This window comes from Dendrobates tinctorius, unplaced genomic scaffold, assembly GCF_039654945.1.
Source record: "Dendrobates tinctorius isolate UK_male_01 unplaced genomic scaffold, ASM3965494v1 ptg000164l, whole genome shotgun sequence".
NCBI lineage: Eukaryota > Metazoa > Chordata > Amphibia > Anura > Dendrobatidae > Dendrobates > Dendrobates tinctorius.
Genome location: NW_027361831.1, coordinates 10,053,979 through 10,070,759, shown reverse-complemented (window position 1 = coordinate 10,070,759; position 16,781 = coordinate 10,053,979). Strand labels below are relative to the sequence as shown.

The window sequence follows — 16,781 nt, the reverse complement described above, 5'->3', positions numbered from 1 at the left end:
CTCACTCGCAAAGGCGTCAACTCCTTGTCCTGGCCTCCGGAGGCTGAAGAGGCCTTTTCCTGTCTGAAACAAGACTTTGCGACGGCACCTGTTCTACACCGACCCAAAGCTAACAAGCCATTCATTCTGGAGGTAGATGCCTCTTCCACAGAAGCAGGTGCAGTGCTTTCTCAGAGATCCCCGTCCGGCCGACTGGTTACCTGCGGGTTCTTTTCTAAAGCCTTCTCTCCGGCAGAGTGTAACTACTCCATCGGGGATCGCGAGCTGCTGGCCATAAAATTAGCACTGGAGGAGTGGCGTTACCTGCTTGAGGGGTTGGTCCACCTGTTTACCATTTTTACCGACCACAAAAACCTGGCATATCTCCAGTCGGCCCAGAGACTTAACCCCCGGCAAGCCAGATGGTCTCTCTTCTTTGGTCGGTTCGATTTTGAGCTGCATTTCCGTCCTGGGTCAAAGAACTTCAAGGCGGATGCATTGTCCCGGTCTCTGCAGTCTCCTGAGTTAGTGGAGGAACCGACTCACATCATCGATCCAGCGAAGATCATCACAGTAGCCCCTGTGAGACTGATTACTCCTCCTCCAGGTAAGACCTACATTCCTGAGGCAGGCAGAAAAGAGGTACTGCACTGGGGACATTCCTCTAAAGTTTCTGGACATGTCGGAGTCAAAAAGACGATGTAGCTCATCGCTCGTTTTTATTGGTGGCCTTCACTCCGCCAGGATGTGACTGACTTCACGGCTTCCTGTCCCTCTTGTGCCAAGGTCAAGGTCCCTAGGCGGCCACCCTCCGGCCTTCTGCTTCCTCTGCCGATTCCCTCGGTTGCATGGCAACATATAGCTCTGGATTTCATCACGGATCTGCCTAACTCTTCCAGATATACAACTATCCTGGTAGCGGTCGACCGCTTCTCCTAGATGGTCCATTTTATTCCTCTTCCAGCGTTGCCTTCCGCTCCAGAGTTGGCAAAGATTTTTATCCAGCACGTCTTCCTCCTCCACGGCTTTCCGCAGCATATTGTTTCTGATCGAGGCGTACAATTCACCTCTTGATTCTGGAGAGCCTTATGTAAACTTCTGGAGGTAAGATTGGACTTCTCCGTGTACCATCCTCAGTCCAATGGTCAAGTGGAACGCATTAATCAGGTGCTAGCGGCATATTTACGGCAGTTCTCTAACGCTCATCAAGATAACTGGGCCCATCTTCTCCCCTGGGCAGAATTCTCCTACAATAATCATCCCAGCGAGTCTTCGGCTAAGTCTCCATTCTTCGTGGTGTTTGGGATGCATCCTGGTATTCCCCTACCTATATCCGGTACCTCCGGTGTGCCTGCAGCAGATTCCCTGATCCTGGAATTCTCTAAGATCTGGTCCGAGACTAAGGAGGCTCTCAGAAAGTCTGGGGAACGCATGAAGAGGCACGCTGACAAGAGACGCTTGGATTCTCCGACTTACCTCCCGGGTTAACAAGTTTGGCTTTCGGCCAAGTACATTAGGCTAAAGCTCCCTTCTTACAAACTAGGACCTCGCTACATTGGACCCTTCAAGATTCTCAAATGCATTAACAACGTGTCCTACAAACTGGAGTTGCCTGTCTCGCTTTGGGTCCCCAACTCCTTCCACGTCTCTCTCCTTAAGCCAGTTGTCTTGAATCGGTTCCACCCGGCCCCAAACCCTTCTCCTCTACCTGTCACTTCTGATTATGTCTTTGAAGTGAGAGACATTTTGGCCTCGAAAAGGGTTAGGGGTAGAACATTTTTTCTAATCGATTGGAAGGGTTTCGGTCCCGAGGAGAGATCTTGGGAGCCGCGGGAGAACATCAATGCTCCACGCATTCTCAAGAGGTTTTTAGCCAGACGCAGTGGAATGGAGTGTAAGAGAGGGGGTACTGTTAGCACCGCTCCCCGTTCCACGGCCCCCGCTGCTGTACTCACCGCCTCCGCCCCGGCTTCCTCCTCTGACACTGCCTTGATGCGCGCCCCCGCTCCTCTCGCTTTCCAGCAGCCGGCTTCCGGACGCGCTCCTCCACTTCCTTCGGACGCGCGCATGGTACCTCTGCGCACGCGCCGGAGGGTTAGATCGCGCGCCTCTGCCATCAGCCACCTGCCTGCATGACATGACCCGGACCCTTCTCCTAACCTATCAGAGCCTACCACCAGGTATTTCAGGCCGCCCTCCCTCAGTGGAGGTGCCTGACTATTGAGTTATTTCTCGCTTGTCTAGGCCGTGCTCGCTGCTGCTTGCAGCGTGCTCCGTTAACTCTCTGTTTCCTGCCAGTGCCTCCTGTTAACCCTCTGTGTCTCCTGCCTGTGCCTTCTATTAAACCCCTGTGTCTCCTTCCCTTTTCAGTGCGCCACGTTTCCTGCCTCCTGCTGGTTCCGCTGTCCTCCCTCTGTCTCCAACTCTCTCCGCCTCTGGATCTTGGTTATCCCGTCTCCTCTCTGGACCTCCCACCACTCCTCATCATTTGTTCACCCTCTTGAGCCGACCCCTGGTCCTGGCTGCCGTGGCGCTTGATCTCCCCGAGTCTGTTCCCTAACGGTCCCTGTATAGGGGTCGGTCCACTTGGTGCGCTCGCTCGGGGAGGGTTCGGCGTCACAGTCCAGTGGGTTCACTCTCACTTCCGTGATCCTGAGTGTAACAAGTCGTACTGCCAGATGCGCAATTTCCTCAGGGTGACTCGGATATTTTTCATAAGTCCATAACTCGAAAGATGTGCTCATAATCCATGATCCTAGGATGGAGTCGGGGTGGCTGGGAGAGACAATGGATGTGTATTTCTGTGTCTAGCTGACAGATATATTCTAATTGAAGCCCCCAGGCGCCTCCATGCTCCATGCTGGCGTGGCTCCTACTCAGCTTTGAAGTTCTGTTTTGGGCCTTATCTCATTATCATACTAAAAGGCCTGGCTATTCAACCTTAGAGCCCTAAATCCTGCTTTGTTCATCACAGACATGAAGGAAAAAAAGTGATCTTTCATCTCTCGTTTCTTCTGCAGATTATGTTTAAGAGAGTAGAAACATTTTAATGCCTGATTTCTGTTGTTTGGTAGACATGGTCTGTGGTTTCTGAAGGGAAGAGGTGCAACCCAGCTGTTGGTCTCATCTTTTATGAGTCCCTTGTCCATTACCTCTAAGAACAACTTGTCCTCTACCGACATTGCTACTTGGTTGTCTTGCTTTGTTCTCTGGAAGACTGTGCACCCCAACTGATCCTCATAGCTTCCTGACACCATACTGCTATGAGTAAAGTCTATTAAATGATTGGGTAGTTGGATGCTGTGTGGTAGTTCCTTGACATGGAACTCGTTGCAAGGTTGAAACAGAGATGGGCGTCCTTTCTCCAATGCATTTGTTAGCATACTTGTCACAGAAGATGGGGCGTGCATGTGTCCCAAGCATACGTTTCTTATTATGACCCATCCTAGGTCTAGCTTTTGGGCATAGAGTCCATTGATGTGACTTCTCACTTTATGAACCTGTAGGATATCTCTTCCCAACAGCAGTATTATCTGAGCCTGAGGGTCGAGTTCCGGTATAAGGTGTGCTATGCGTTTTAAGTGAGCATGATGGATTGCCACATCTGGTGTAGGAATTTCAGGTCTGTTGTCTGGGATCTCATTACACTCGAGGATTGTAGGTAGTGGTAGGCAGAATTGTCGGTCTAAGGACTCAATTTGGTAGTCAGTAGCTTTCCTACCTGCTGTTGTCACAGTACCTGCACATGTCTTTAATGAGTAAGGAGTGCTTGGTCCTTTGATGTTGAATAGGTCAAAGAATGTTGATCTAGCCAGGGAGCGATTACTTTAATCATCCAAGATAGCATACAGTCTCACAGCTTTGTCTCTATGACCCTTTGGGTACACTATGACGAGGCATATTTTTGAACAAGACCTACTGTCTATTGTCCCTTTACAGACTTCAGTACATTGTGAAGTGATCTCTGGCATAGCTGCATCAGTGCTTCTTTCCTCCCCGCCATGCTCACTGTCAGCTGGCGTGTTTTGTGCACTCCATGGAGCTGGGCCAGGGTGTAGGGCAGTGTTATGACAGGTGAGCTAGCTCAACCTTTTTTTCAGTTATGATCTGTGGTGCCACATTCTGTGCATTTTACACTGACCTTACAATCCTTGGCGAGCAGAGTGGTGGATGAGCAGCACTTGTAGCAGATACTGTTCTCTTTTAGGAAGCTTCTGTGATCTGGCATAGATTTTCCTCTGAAGGTTCTGCATTTCAGGAGAGGATGAGGCTTATGATGAAGCGGGCACTGCTTGTCAGGGTCCTGTACCTTTGTCTTTGATTGAGAGCGGCCAGCAGACCTGTAATTGGAACTTGGAGAAGAAACATAAGTCTTGTGCACTGCCACAGATGTTCTGCGTGGGTTTGCAGATGGTGACAATGTGGCATATGACATTGCAAAGTCAAAGCTGGGATCATTTCTGATTGTCGCTTGTTCGTGTATAAAGTCTACAAAAACGGAGAAGGGAGGGAATGAAACACTGTGTTTGTATTTGTACGTGGAACTACGTGTGAGCAACCTCTCCTGTAGATTGTAGGGCAACTTTTGGACTATAGGGTTAACACCTTTGGCAGTGTCAAGGTATGCAAGTCCTTGTAGGTCACCTTCACATTTGCCAACTAGGACCTCTTGTAGCAGGCCACCTAGCTCTCTAAGTTTTGGGAGACCTTTGCTAGATATTTTAGGAAAGTCATTCTTTTGAACAAGGCTCTCTCTATGACCTCTGCTGAGCCGTTACACTCATCCAGCCTCTTCCAGATCTCTTTGAGGCCGATTTGCGGGTGGTTTATGTTAATGTCTCTGATCCTTACTGCGTGTTTGACTCACTCTTCTCCTAGGTATTTGACTAAGAGGTCTATCTCGTCCCTGTTGTAGCCCCAAGTCTCTAGTGACATTTTGGAAGGAAGCTTTCCAAGCTCTGTAACCTTCAGCGTGGTCAGTGAATTTCATGAGTCCCTTGGTAACCAGATCACATCGTGTGATGAGCTTAGCAAATTCTGATGTGAACCGGTTGTCAGCAGAGTATACTGGTGATGGGTCACCCTGAGAGTGATGTGAGGTGCGTTCATACATGTTAGTATCCTCAGGGTGGCGCCAGCCGGTGTCATATTGCTTTGGTCTGACGTGTAGTGTGTCAGCAAGGTGATTCACATTGGTTACCTGGTGAGGGGCAAGATAGACATTAGCAGAATTGTGTTGTTCCATGTTTTCCTGGAGCTGAGCCTCATGATGACTCTCACTCGTTTCACTGGATGTGTCGTGTTTTTGGTCATACTTTGGATCAGGAAGCTCATTAACATATTGAGATGTGCATTGTGGCAAATCTTGCAGCGGCAACTTCAGACTTGACGCACTGCTACGGCTATGCAGCTCAGGGTTGTGCGTGGCTTCTAGTGCTTGTGCCTCTGCTAGTGCTACAGCAGGCTCTCTTTTTACTGCTAGGCTCTCCAAGGCAGCATCCACAAGCGCCTTCTCATTATCTATGCGTGCTTTCTCTAACTTAAGTTGCATCTCTTCTTCAGCATACTTTGCTCGCATTTTGGCGGCTTCAGCATTTGTGCGTGGAATTGCGACTGCGCTGATAGATACAGTCTTTGAGGAGACAGATGTAGCAGATTTTGTCCTGTGTGATTTGTGCGACATGGTGTCTTGGAGGGATGCTTGGCTGTGCAGAGATTGCTGTAGCTGTATTAGTCTCTGTGTAGCCGGTGACTTCAATCTCACTAGATGGATTTCTGCAGTTTCACTAGTTCCTGCAAGCTGGATGAAGGGCTGTCTTTTCCATGAATTGCACTAGCTCTATGGCACTGTGTAACTGGCATCTGCAGGATGGAAGACTCTTCTATCTCTGAGTTCCACTAGCTGGAGAGCTATTGTTTCACTGCGGTCCTGCAGGATGGAAGGCTCTTCTCTCTGTATTTCCACTATAATAATAATATAATAATAAATTTTATTTCTATAGCGCCGACATATTCCACAGCACTTTAATTTCGGAGGGGATTTGTACAGACAATGGACATTACAGCATAACAATAATCACATAGATTATAACAAATACCAAGAGGAATGAGGGCCCTGCTCGCAAGCTTACAATCTATGAGGAAAAAAGGGAGACACGAAAGGTGGGTGGTAACAGTTGCCCTGATTGTATGGACCAGCCATAATGTTAAGTGTGTATCAGTACAGACACAGAGGGCTAATTAATGCATAAAGCATGTGGGAACATGATGCAGGGAACCTGGTTATGGTAAGACATTTGGCTGTGCCACACAGGGATAGATTAGATTAATATGTTGAGGCGATAGGCCAGTCTGAATAAATGCGTTTTCAGGGCACGCTTAAAATTATGGGGATTGGGGACTAATCGGATTGACCTGGGAAGTGCATTCCAAAGAATTGGCGCAGCATGTGTAAAGTCTTGGAGACAGGAGTGGGAGGTTCTGATTAATGAGGATGCTAACCTCAGGTCATCAGCAGAACGGAGGGCGCAGGTAGGGTGGTATACTGAAACAAGGGAGGAGATGTAGCGTGGTGCTGAGCCATGGAAGGCTTTGTGGGTGAGGGTAATAAGATTATACTCAATTCTGGAGTGGATGGGTAGCCAGTGTAATGACTGGCACAAGGTAGAGGCATCGGTGTAACGATTGGTGAGGAATATGATCCTGGCTGCAGCATTCAAGACAGATTGGAGAGGAGAGACTTTGGTAAGAGGGAGACCGATTAGAAGAGCGTTACAATAGTCGAGACGAGAATGAATAAGAGAAACAGTAAGAGTTTTTGCGGAGTCAAAAGTAAGAAAAGGTTGAATTCTAGAAATGTTTTTGAGGTGCAGATGACAAGAGTGAGCCAGTGATCGAATGTGGGGGGCAAAGGAAAGCTCGGAATCAAGTATGACCCCAAGACAGCGGGCATGTTGCTGGGGAGTAATAGTGGAGCCACACACAGAAATGGAAATGTCGGGTATAGGTACATTAGTAGAGGGAGGAAACACAAGGAGTTCAGTCTTTGACAGGTTCAGTTTCAGATATAGTGAGGACATGATGTTAGACACAGCGTTTAGACAATCGCCGGTGTTTTCTAGAAAGGCTGGCGTGATGTCAGGAGAAGAAGCGTATAATTGGGTGTCATCAGCATAGAGATGGTACTGGAAACCAAATCTACTGATTGTTTGACCAATAGGGGCAGTGTACAAGGAGAAGAGGAGGGGGCCTAGGACTGATCCTTGAGGAACCCCAACAGTAAGGGGAAGGTGAGAGGAGGAGGAACCGGCAAAAGATACAGTAAAGGAGCGGTCAGAGAAATAGGAGGAGAATCAGGAGAGAACGGTGACCTTGAGGCCAATGGAACGGAGCATAGTGAGGAGGAGCTGATGATCCACAGTGTCGAATGCTGCAGAGAGATCCAAGAGAATTAGCATGGAGTAATGACCATTAGATTTAGACCACTAGCTGGAGAGCCGGTGTTTCACTATCATGTCCTCACTAAATGAACCGGGATTCATGTAGCTTAACAGGCAGCTAAACCGCTATACCGGCGTCCAATAAGTGAGACTGTAGTTGAATCTGTGCTTTATTGAACGTAGGGTATATTGATGCGGTGAAACTACAACAAAACACATAAATACAGTCAGTACTGAGTTCATAGGAATACATATATACATAATGTATATTATCTGCACTAATAGCTAACCAAGGGAGCTAACCAAGCTGGTCAACATGAGATAGGGACTACATACAGGAAGCGTGACCACCCACCAGCGATGCTGACGCATGGGGAGCAGAGAAATGAGACAAAATGCAGGCTTGATAGAAAATGGAGAACTGGAGGGAAAAATGGGGGCTGGACTTAACCATGATGCCTTGCAACTTACCATGGTGCTTTGCAAACCTTCCCAAAATGCATTGTGAAGAGAGGGAAATAAAATTTAGGAAGTACAGTGTATAATAACATGCAGTTATGACTCTGGTCACTAGATGGAGTCAAAAACAATGAAACCATTAAATCTATGGCTGAAACTGAATACTACGGATATTCACAGCAAATCAATGTATATATTATCAAAATAGACAGTTAAAGGTTGTGAATTATGTCGGAGATAGAACACACAGTGTGATTACCACAATCCGACCGGGTTTTCTCACATGTGGAGAATACGGTTAGAATCATAGAATCGTAGCGTTGGAAGGGACCTCCTGGGCCATCTGGTCCAACCCCCTGCTCAAAGCAGGATTCGCTTAATCATCCCAGACAGATGTCTGGCCAGCCTCTGTTTGAAGACTTCTATTGAAGGAGAACTCACTACCTCCTGTGGCAGCCTGTTCCACTCATTGATCACTCTGTCAAAAGTTTTTTTCTAATATCTAATCTGTGTCTCCTCCCATTCAGTTTCATCCCATTGCTTCTAGTCTTTCCTTGTGCAAATGAGTATGAAGTTGATCCTTCCACAATGTGACAGCCCTTTAGATATTTGTAGACAGATATTAAGTCTCCTCTCAGTATTCTCTTCTGCACGCTAAATATTCACAAATCCTGCAACCTTTCCTCATAAGGGTTGTGTGACCCCCTTGCCTAAAAGTGATAAGAAAAGTATATACATTGTATTAGAACTAATTTACTACTTACAGTAAGCAGAGAAAAAACACGATACTATACAAACCTGGCTCTGCTCCATGCACCTTGTACACATACACTGCTCTGCTCCATGCACCTCGTACACACAAGGATCTGCTCCATGCATCCAGTACACACGCGGCTCCGCACACCTCGTACACACGTGGCTCCGCTCCGTACACCTCGTACACACACAGCTCTTCTCCGTACACTCATGGCTCCGCTCACCTCGTACACACAGCTCCGCTCTGTACACCTCATACATGCGGTTCCGCTCTGTACACCTCGTACACACACGGCTCCGCTCCGTACACCTCATACACACACGGCTCCACTCCGTACACACGGCTCCGCTCCATACACCACATACACATGGCTCCGCTCCGTACACCTCGTACACACGCGGCTCCGCTCCGTACACCTCGTACACACGCGGCTCCGCTCCGTACACCTCGTACACACACAGCTCTTCTCCGTACACTCATGGCTCCGTTCACCTCGTACACCCAGCTCCGCTCTGTACACCTCGCACATGCGGTTCCGCTCTGTACACCTCGTACACACACGGCTCCGCTCCGTACACCTCGTACACACACGGCTCCACTCCGTACACACGGCTCCGCTCCATACACCACATACACATGGCTCTGCTCCGTACACCTCGTACACACGCAGCTCCGCTCCGTACACCTCGTACACACGCGGCTCCGCTCCATACACCTCGTACACACACGGCTCCGCTCCATACACCTCGTCCACACGCGGCTCCGCTCCGTACACCTCGTCCACACGCGGCTCCGCTCCGTACACCTCGTCCACACGCGGCTCCGCTCCGTACACCTCGTCCACACGCGGCTCCGCTCCGTACACCTCGTACACACGCGGCTCCGCTCCGTACACCTCGTACACACGCGGCTCCGCTCCGTACACCTCGTACACACGCGGCTCCGCTCCGTACACCTCGTACACACGCGGCTCCGCTCCGTACACCTCGTACACACGCGGCTCCGCTCCGTACACCTCGTTCACACGCGGCTCCGCTCCGTACACCTCGTACACACACGGCTCTGCTACATCCACCCTGTAAACCACTCCTGATCCCACACATAAACTTCCCCTCATCCAGCACCATGACACCCAGCACAGCAGAGTCCTGCATACACTGAGGCCCTTGATCATGTGACCCCCTGACTCCTCCCCTCCTGTGACCTCATCCCAGGTCCTGTGCGCACAGAGCAGCCATATATGTGGAGTGCGGCTCTGCAGGTGGAGGTAGGTGCTGGAGATTCCCCATTACTGGGCTGCACAGGTGGCAGTAATCCCTCCATTACTGGGCACAGGGGGCAGTAACTCCTCATTACTGGGCACAGGGGGCAGTAACCCCTCCATTACTGGGCACAGGGGGCAGTAACCCCTCCATTACTGGGCGCAGGGGGCAGTAACCCCTCCATTACTGGGCACAGGGGGTAGTAACCCCTTCATTACTGGGCGCAGGGGGCAGTAACCCCTTCAGTGCTGACACTACTGGCCCTCTGCCTCCCTTATCTCTGGTGCTGGGACCTTTCTCTTTCCTCCCATGGATCAGGTTTTCCTTATTACAGGATGAGTTGGATTTTGTCGCCATTTTTGGCTCCATATAATGTATCTGATTCCTATTAGTATATTTTCTGGAACAGAAGATCGTCAGGAATCCCGCATTGCTTTCCTGTCTAGTTCCTGTGATGCTGGATACGTAGAGGAGGTCGTTTATTACACGGCGCTGGTCTGTCTTCCTGTGATCCCCTGCTCCCTGACTTAGTTTCTCTGATACCGGTTGCTGACGCTGAGCTGACGTAACTCTCTGTCTGTCAGTTCAGCTTCTGGCTCCGTTCTTCTAGTTCTGACACCGGTTCTCCGGACTATATTTCTGACTCTTTTCCATCCCTCTCTGGTTTTTATCCCATTTCTCAACTCTCCTCTGCCAGCGCACTCTACTGGCTGACGGTCCATGAAAACACGCTGACATGTACGTAGACCCATTTATTTGAATGGGTCTACATATGTCAGTGTCTCCGGTACGTGAGAAATCTGTCACCACACGTACCGGAGACACTGATCTGTGAAACTGGTCTAAGAGCTGTGAATGGAAAATCCACTGTATCAATAAACTTCCACATTTCTGCATGAATCAGTGTGCAGTGAAATTCCTGTGATAGACTTTCACGTAGAGTTACCGTACCCATTTGCATGGGGCTGACAGGAACAAACAAGTACTGTACTTAAGGCCCCTTTACATTTAGCGATGCACCAGCGATATGACGCGGTCAGGATCGCTGGTGCATCGCTAAGTGGTCACTAGTGAGCTGCCACTCAGGAAGATCTCACAGCGGTGCAGCAGCGATACAACGGACGATACCTACCTTTCAGACGCGGCGATCCTGACATCCTCCCGTCCACGTCCACGCGTCGCTCGTCGGCGCCAGCAGGAAGCCCAGCAGGAAGCACCCGATGAGAAATGGAGCTGCGCCGTCAGCGATGGACAGCGGGGGAGCCGGTCAGAGGTAAGTATCACACATAGCGATATCGCTGCTGCGTCACCAAATCGGTGATGCTTTAGCAATATTGCTAGCGATATCGCCATGTGTAAAACCCCCTTTAGTCATTTCCATCAGTTCTCCCTGACTAGAGCAACGGGTCCATACAAAGAAAGAAAATATCTACATGTTATATCTTCTCATATATTTCCGTTTATTACAGTGGCTTGCAAAAGTATTCACCCTTTTGGATTTTTTTTTGTGTTTGCTACCTCACAACCTGTAATTTCTGTTTTTTTTAATTGAGGGTTTGCATCACTTCATGTGAAGACCATGCCTACATTTGTGAACATTTGGGGTTTTTTTGTGAAGCAGACAATAAACAGGACAAAATAGTCGAAAGCTTGATTGTGCACAACTATTCACCCCTCCTAATGTCAGTACTTTGTAGCGGCTCCTTTTTCAGCAATTACAGCTGCAAATCACTTTGCATAAGTCTCTATGAGCTTTATACATTTTGCCACTGGGATTTTTGCCCATTCCTCAAGGTCACACATGGTTTCCTCTGGTAAACAGCAATTTTCAAGTGTGAACACAGATTCTCAATTGGATTAACGTCTGGTCTTTGACTAGGCCGCTCCAAAACATTTACACTTTTCCCCTTAATCCACTTGAGCGTTGCTTTAGCAGTATGATTTGGGTCATTGTCTTATTAGAAGGTGAACCTCCATCCCAGTTTCAAATCACTGACAGACTGAAGCAGGTTTTGCTTAATAATAAATACTTGTATTTTGCACCATCCATCTTCCCCTCAACTCAGACCATTTTCCCTATCCCTGCTGCAAAAAAAACCCCTACGGCATGATGTTGCCACCACCAAATTACACTGTGGGGATGGTGTTGTTGGTGTTATGAGCTTTGTTGGTTTGGCGCCATACATCACGTATACCTTGGTGGCCAAAGTGTTAAATTTTGATCTCATCTGACCACAGCACCTTCCTCCATACATTTGAGGGTCTACCACATGTCTTTTGGCAAACTCAAAAAGAGCCTTACAATTTTTGTGTGTAAGTAAAGTCTTTATTATGACCCCTAAAAGTCACATCTGTGAAGTGTACGCTTATTGTGGTCGTATGGACAGGTACTCTAGTTTCTGGTGGGAAACTCTGCTGCACATTCAGGGTTACTTTGCTCTCTGTGTTACCTCACTGATTAATGCCCTCCTTGCCTGGGCTTAGAATTTTGGTGGGTGTCGCTCTCTTGGTAAGTTTGCTGTGGTATCATGTTCTTTCCATTTGATGCTAATGGACTTTATGGTACTTCAGTAGATCATCAAAGATTGGGATGTTGGGAAACTTCTCAACAAGTGTGTCCCTGGCTTGTTTGGCAATCTCCTTGGTCTTCATGGTGTTGTTTGGTTAGTGGTGTCTTTTGCTTAATGGTGTTGCAGCCTCTGTGGCCTTTCAAAAAAGCTGTGTATATACTGACAGAGCATGTGAGACTAAGATTGCATACAGGAGGACTTCCTTTCACTAAGTTTGTGACTTATGAAGGTAATTGCTTGCACCAGAAATTTTTAGGGGCTTCATAATTGTTGCTCTGGTTTTCCCGAGCATGCTTTGGTGATCTCCGAGTATTTTGGCGTGCTTGGAGATTTAGTTTCTGTTGCCTCAGCTCTATGATTTATGGCTGCTGGACAGCCTGAATACACGTGGGAATTCCCTAACAAACAGGCATTCCTTACATGTATTCAGCCTGTCTAGCAGCCACAAATCATGCAGCGGCATCAACAGAAACTAAATCTCTGAGCATGCCAAAATGCTCGGAGGCAACCCGAGCAACGAGTATACTCGTTCATCACTAGTGAATATGCACTGCTCAAAAAATAAAGGGAACCCTAAAATACCACATCCTAGATATCTCTGAATGACATATTCCAGTTGCAAATTTTTATTCATTGCGTAGTGGAATGTGTTCAGAACAATAAAACATAACAATTATCAATGTAAATCAAAATGAATATCCCATGGAGGTCTGGATTTGGCATGATACTCCAAATCAAAGTGGAAAATCTAATTACAGGCTGATCCAACTTCAGTGGAAATGCCTTGTGACAAGGAAATGATGCTCAGTAGTGTGTGTGGCCGCCACGTGTCTATTTGACCGCCCTACAACTCCTGGGCATGCTCCTGATGAGGCGGCGGATGGTCTCATGAGGGATCTCCTCCCAGACCTTGACTAAAACATCCGCCAACTCCTGGACAGTCTGTGGTGCAACGTGACGTTGGTTGATGGAGCGAGACATGATGTCCCAGATGTGCTCAATCGAATTCAGGTCTGGGGAATGGGCGGACCAGTCCATAGCTTCAATGCCTTCATCTTGCAGGAACTTCTGACACACACCAGCCGCATAAGGTCTGGCATTGTCCTGCATTAGGAGGAACCAAGGCCCTCCAAAGAAATGCCACCCCACACCATTACTGACCGACTGCCAAACCGGTCATGCTGGAGGATGTTGCAGGCAGCAGATTGCTCTCCACGGCATCTCCAGACTCTGTCATGTCTGTCACATGTGCTCAGTGTGAACCTGCTTTCATCTGTGAAGAGCACAGGGCGCCAGTAGTCAATTTGCCAATCCTGGTGTTCTGTGGAAAATGCCAAGCATCCTGCACAGTGTTGGGCTGTGAGCACAACCCCCATCTGTGGACATCGGGCACTCAGACCATCCTCATGGAGTCAGTTTCTAGCCATTTGTGCAGACACATGCACATTTGTGGCCTGCTGGAGGTCATTTTTCAGGGCTCTGGCATTGCTCCTCCTGTTCCTCCTTGCACAAAGGCGGAGGTAGCGGTCCTGCTGCTGGGTTGTTGCCTTCCTATGGCCCCCTCCACATCTCCTGGTGTACTGGCCTGTCTCCTGGTAGCGCCTCCAGCCACTGGACTCTACGCTGACAGACACAGCAAACCTTCTTGCCACAGCTCACATTGATGTGCCATCCTGGATGAGCTGCACTACCTGAGCCATGTGTGTGGGTTGTAGAGTCTGTCTCATGCTACCACGATTGTGAAAGCACAACCAACATTCAAAAGTGACCAAAACATCAGCCAGAAAGCATTGAAACTGAGATGTGGTCTGTGGTCCCCACCTGCAGAACCACTCCTTTATTGAGGGTGTCTTGATAATTGCCAATAATTTCCATCTGTTGTTTATTCCATTTGCACAAGAGCATGTGAAATTTATTGTCGAATCAGTGTTGCTTCCTAAGTGGACAGTTTGATTTCACAGAAGTTTGATTTACTTGGAGTTATATTCTGTTGTTTAAGTGTTCTCTTTATTTTTTTGAGCAGTGTATATGCGCATGCCAATTTTTAGTTATTTGATCCCATAAATTTAATAAATGCCTACATTTTTTTTTTTCGCTTCACCAATTCACCAACTTAGACTATTTTGTGCCTATGCATCATACACAAATCGGATTACAAAAATATTTAAATATAGGCTGTAATATAGCAAACTAGGTAAAAAGCCAAAAGGGTGAATACTTTTGCAAGCCACTGTATCTCCAGTAATTATATTATTACATTTATGATTTTACATTGGCTCATCTTCTTCCCGTTCAGATCCATACAATGTCGGATCCTCTTAGTGGAGATCTACATAATGGAATTACCTTGATTGACGCTTCAAAGATGAATATGGACAGAGACAAGTTGGCGGAGAGGATATTACACCTCACCCTAGAGATCCTCTTCCGGCTTACTGGAGAGGTGAGAGATTCTGATGACGTCCCATTACATCGTTCTTATCTATGGGAATAACAGATGGACAGAAGTGGAGAGGTGAGGACTCTGGAAATGTCTGTAGTGAGATTTATTAATGTGTCTCTACATAACCAGGATTACACAGTAGTGAAGAAGACCTCTAGTGAGCGCCGTCAGGACCCTGTGTCTGAGGGATGGGTAAGACCCCTGAGCCCAATCACAGGGCCTCCACCTAAACCCCTGATACATGAGGATATGAATGATCAGAAGATCCTAGAACTCACCTACAAGATGATTGAGCTCCTGGCTGGAGAGGTGACACTTCTGGGAATGCTGGGACATTGTACAGTAACGCTATGAAGGGATCGGGGGATGACGGTAGCATTGTATGTTTCAGGTTCCTATAAGGTGTCAGGATGTCACCGTCTATTTCTCCATGGAGGAGTGGGAGTATTTAGAAGGACACAAAGATTTGTACGAGGACGTCATGATGGAGGTTCCCCAGCCCCTCACATCACCAGGTAATAGACAGGACTAAGTACACATTGCCTATAATTATCTGTATGTAAAGAATGAATTCAGTCTCTGTTTGTGTTTCCTCCAGATCTATCCAGTGAGAGGACAACACCACAGAGATGTCCCCGTCCTCTTCTTCCACAGGACTGTAAACAAGAAGATCTCAATGTTCCTCAGGATCATCAGGTAGATGCAGAGAAGGTGTCATGAGATCTCCCCTGTGATGTGTAGACGGCTGTGAAGGTCTTGTGCTCAGTCTGGTTTTATCCACCAATATTATATGTTTTATACTTGTGTAATGAGAACGGTGGAGATGGCAGGATTAGAGCTGATCATAGATGTGACTTCTCCATCTGTCTGTTACTTTTACAATATTTGTTTCAGGGTGAAGATCTGACCCATATTAATACTACAGAGACATACGTGAGGGGTGATGAGCGGAGTAAAGAGGAGATTCCTACAGATAACAGCCTAGGTGAGTGGTAACCACGAACTACTAAGAAGTCACAGATTCTTCTATTATCGGATGTGACTGCTTTATCAGTGGTGTAGTCCGGGTGTATAACAATCAAGTGGTCTCCAGTCTCCTCTTTAGCTATTAAATGCAACTTTACCTGAAACTATCCCCATGAATTTGGCATTCGAATCCCTTCTTTTGAATTGAGATCTGATTTGGTGCATAGGATCCACCCTGTCCTCTGGAATTATCATAATCCTGTGGTCTCTAATCTTTTCAACTACTACATGCTCCTTTAGGCTATGGCCTCACTATTAGTATTTGTTCAGTATTTTTTCTCAGCATTTATACGCCAAAACCAGGTGAGGAACAATCAGAGGACAAGGTATAATAGAAACAAGTGCACCAATTCTGCATGTTTGACCCATTCCGGGTTTTGGCTTTCAAATACTGATGTGAAATACTGACTAAATACTGATCGTGTGGCCGCAGCCTTACCTGAAACTTCCCCCGTTACTTTTTTGCATAGGATCTGTACTGTTCAAAGCTTACAGTCAGGAGTATCACCCTACCCCCTGGAATTAGAAGGCACTGACCCTTACATGTGCAGATCTATTATCTGAGAAGCCAAATTATAAAATATGTAGAATGTGCTGCCAACTTAGAAAATCATTTGCTGAAGAATATTTGTATGGTGGACTAAGAAAAAGCAGAGGGTGATGTTGCTTTCTAGAATGCTGCAGTGTTGGTGGAGAATCTAACATCCATTGTTTAGCTACTAATTTCATACCAAGAAATAGGGTTCATGTGAAAGGGTTCTGGTATACAATTGCCATAGCTCCTTATCAGAGCAATTGAAATAGGAGTAAATATTAATAGAAAGGTTAGCCGTAACCTCCAATATG

The 16,781-nt window shown here is 47.4% G+C and overlaps 1 protein-coding gene across 1 annotated transcript in view; it reads left to right on the top strand.

Moving 5' to 3' along the window:
• Window positions 1-9,759: 9,759 nt before the first annotated feature.
• LOC141053043 (uncharacterized) overlaps window positions 9,760-16,781 on the top strand; it is an 84,588-nt gene continuing 77,566 nt past the window's right edge. The window contains exons 1-6 of the mRNA XM_073550375.1: window positions 9,760-9,901; window positions 14,763-14,909; window positions 15,039-15,218; window positions 15,301-15,424; window positions 15,508-15,605; window positions 15,804-15,894. Of these exons, the coding sequence (XP_073406476.1) occupies window positions 9,875-9,901; window positions 14,763-14,909; window positions 15,039-15,218; window positions 15,301-15,424; window positions 15,508-15,605; window positions 15,804-15,894 (667 nt within the window). The 5' untranslated portion in view covers window positions 9,760-9,874. The remainder of the gene's footprint in view (window positions 9,902-14,762; window positions 14,910-15,038; window positions 15,219-15,300; window positions 15,425-15,507; window positions 15,606-15,803; window positions 15,895-16,781) is intronic.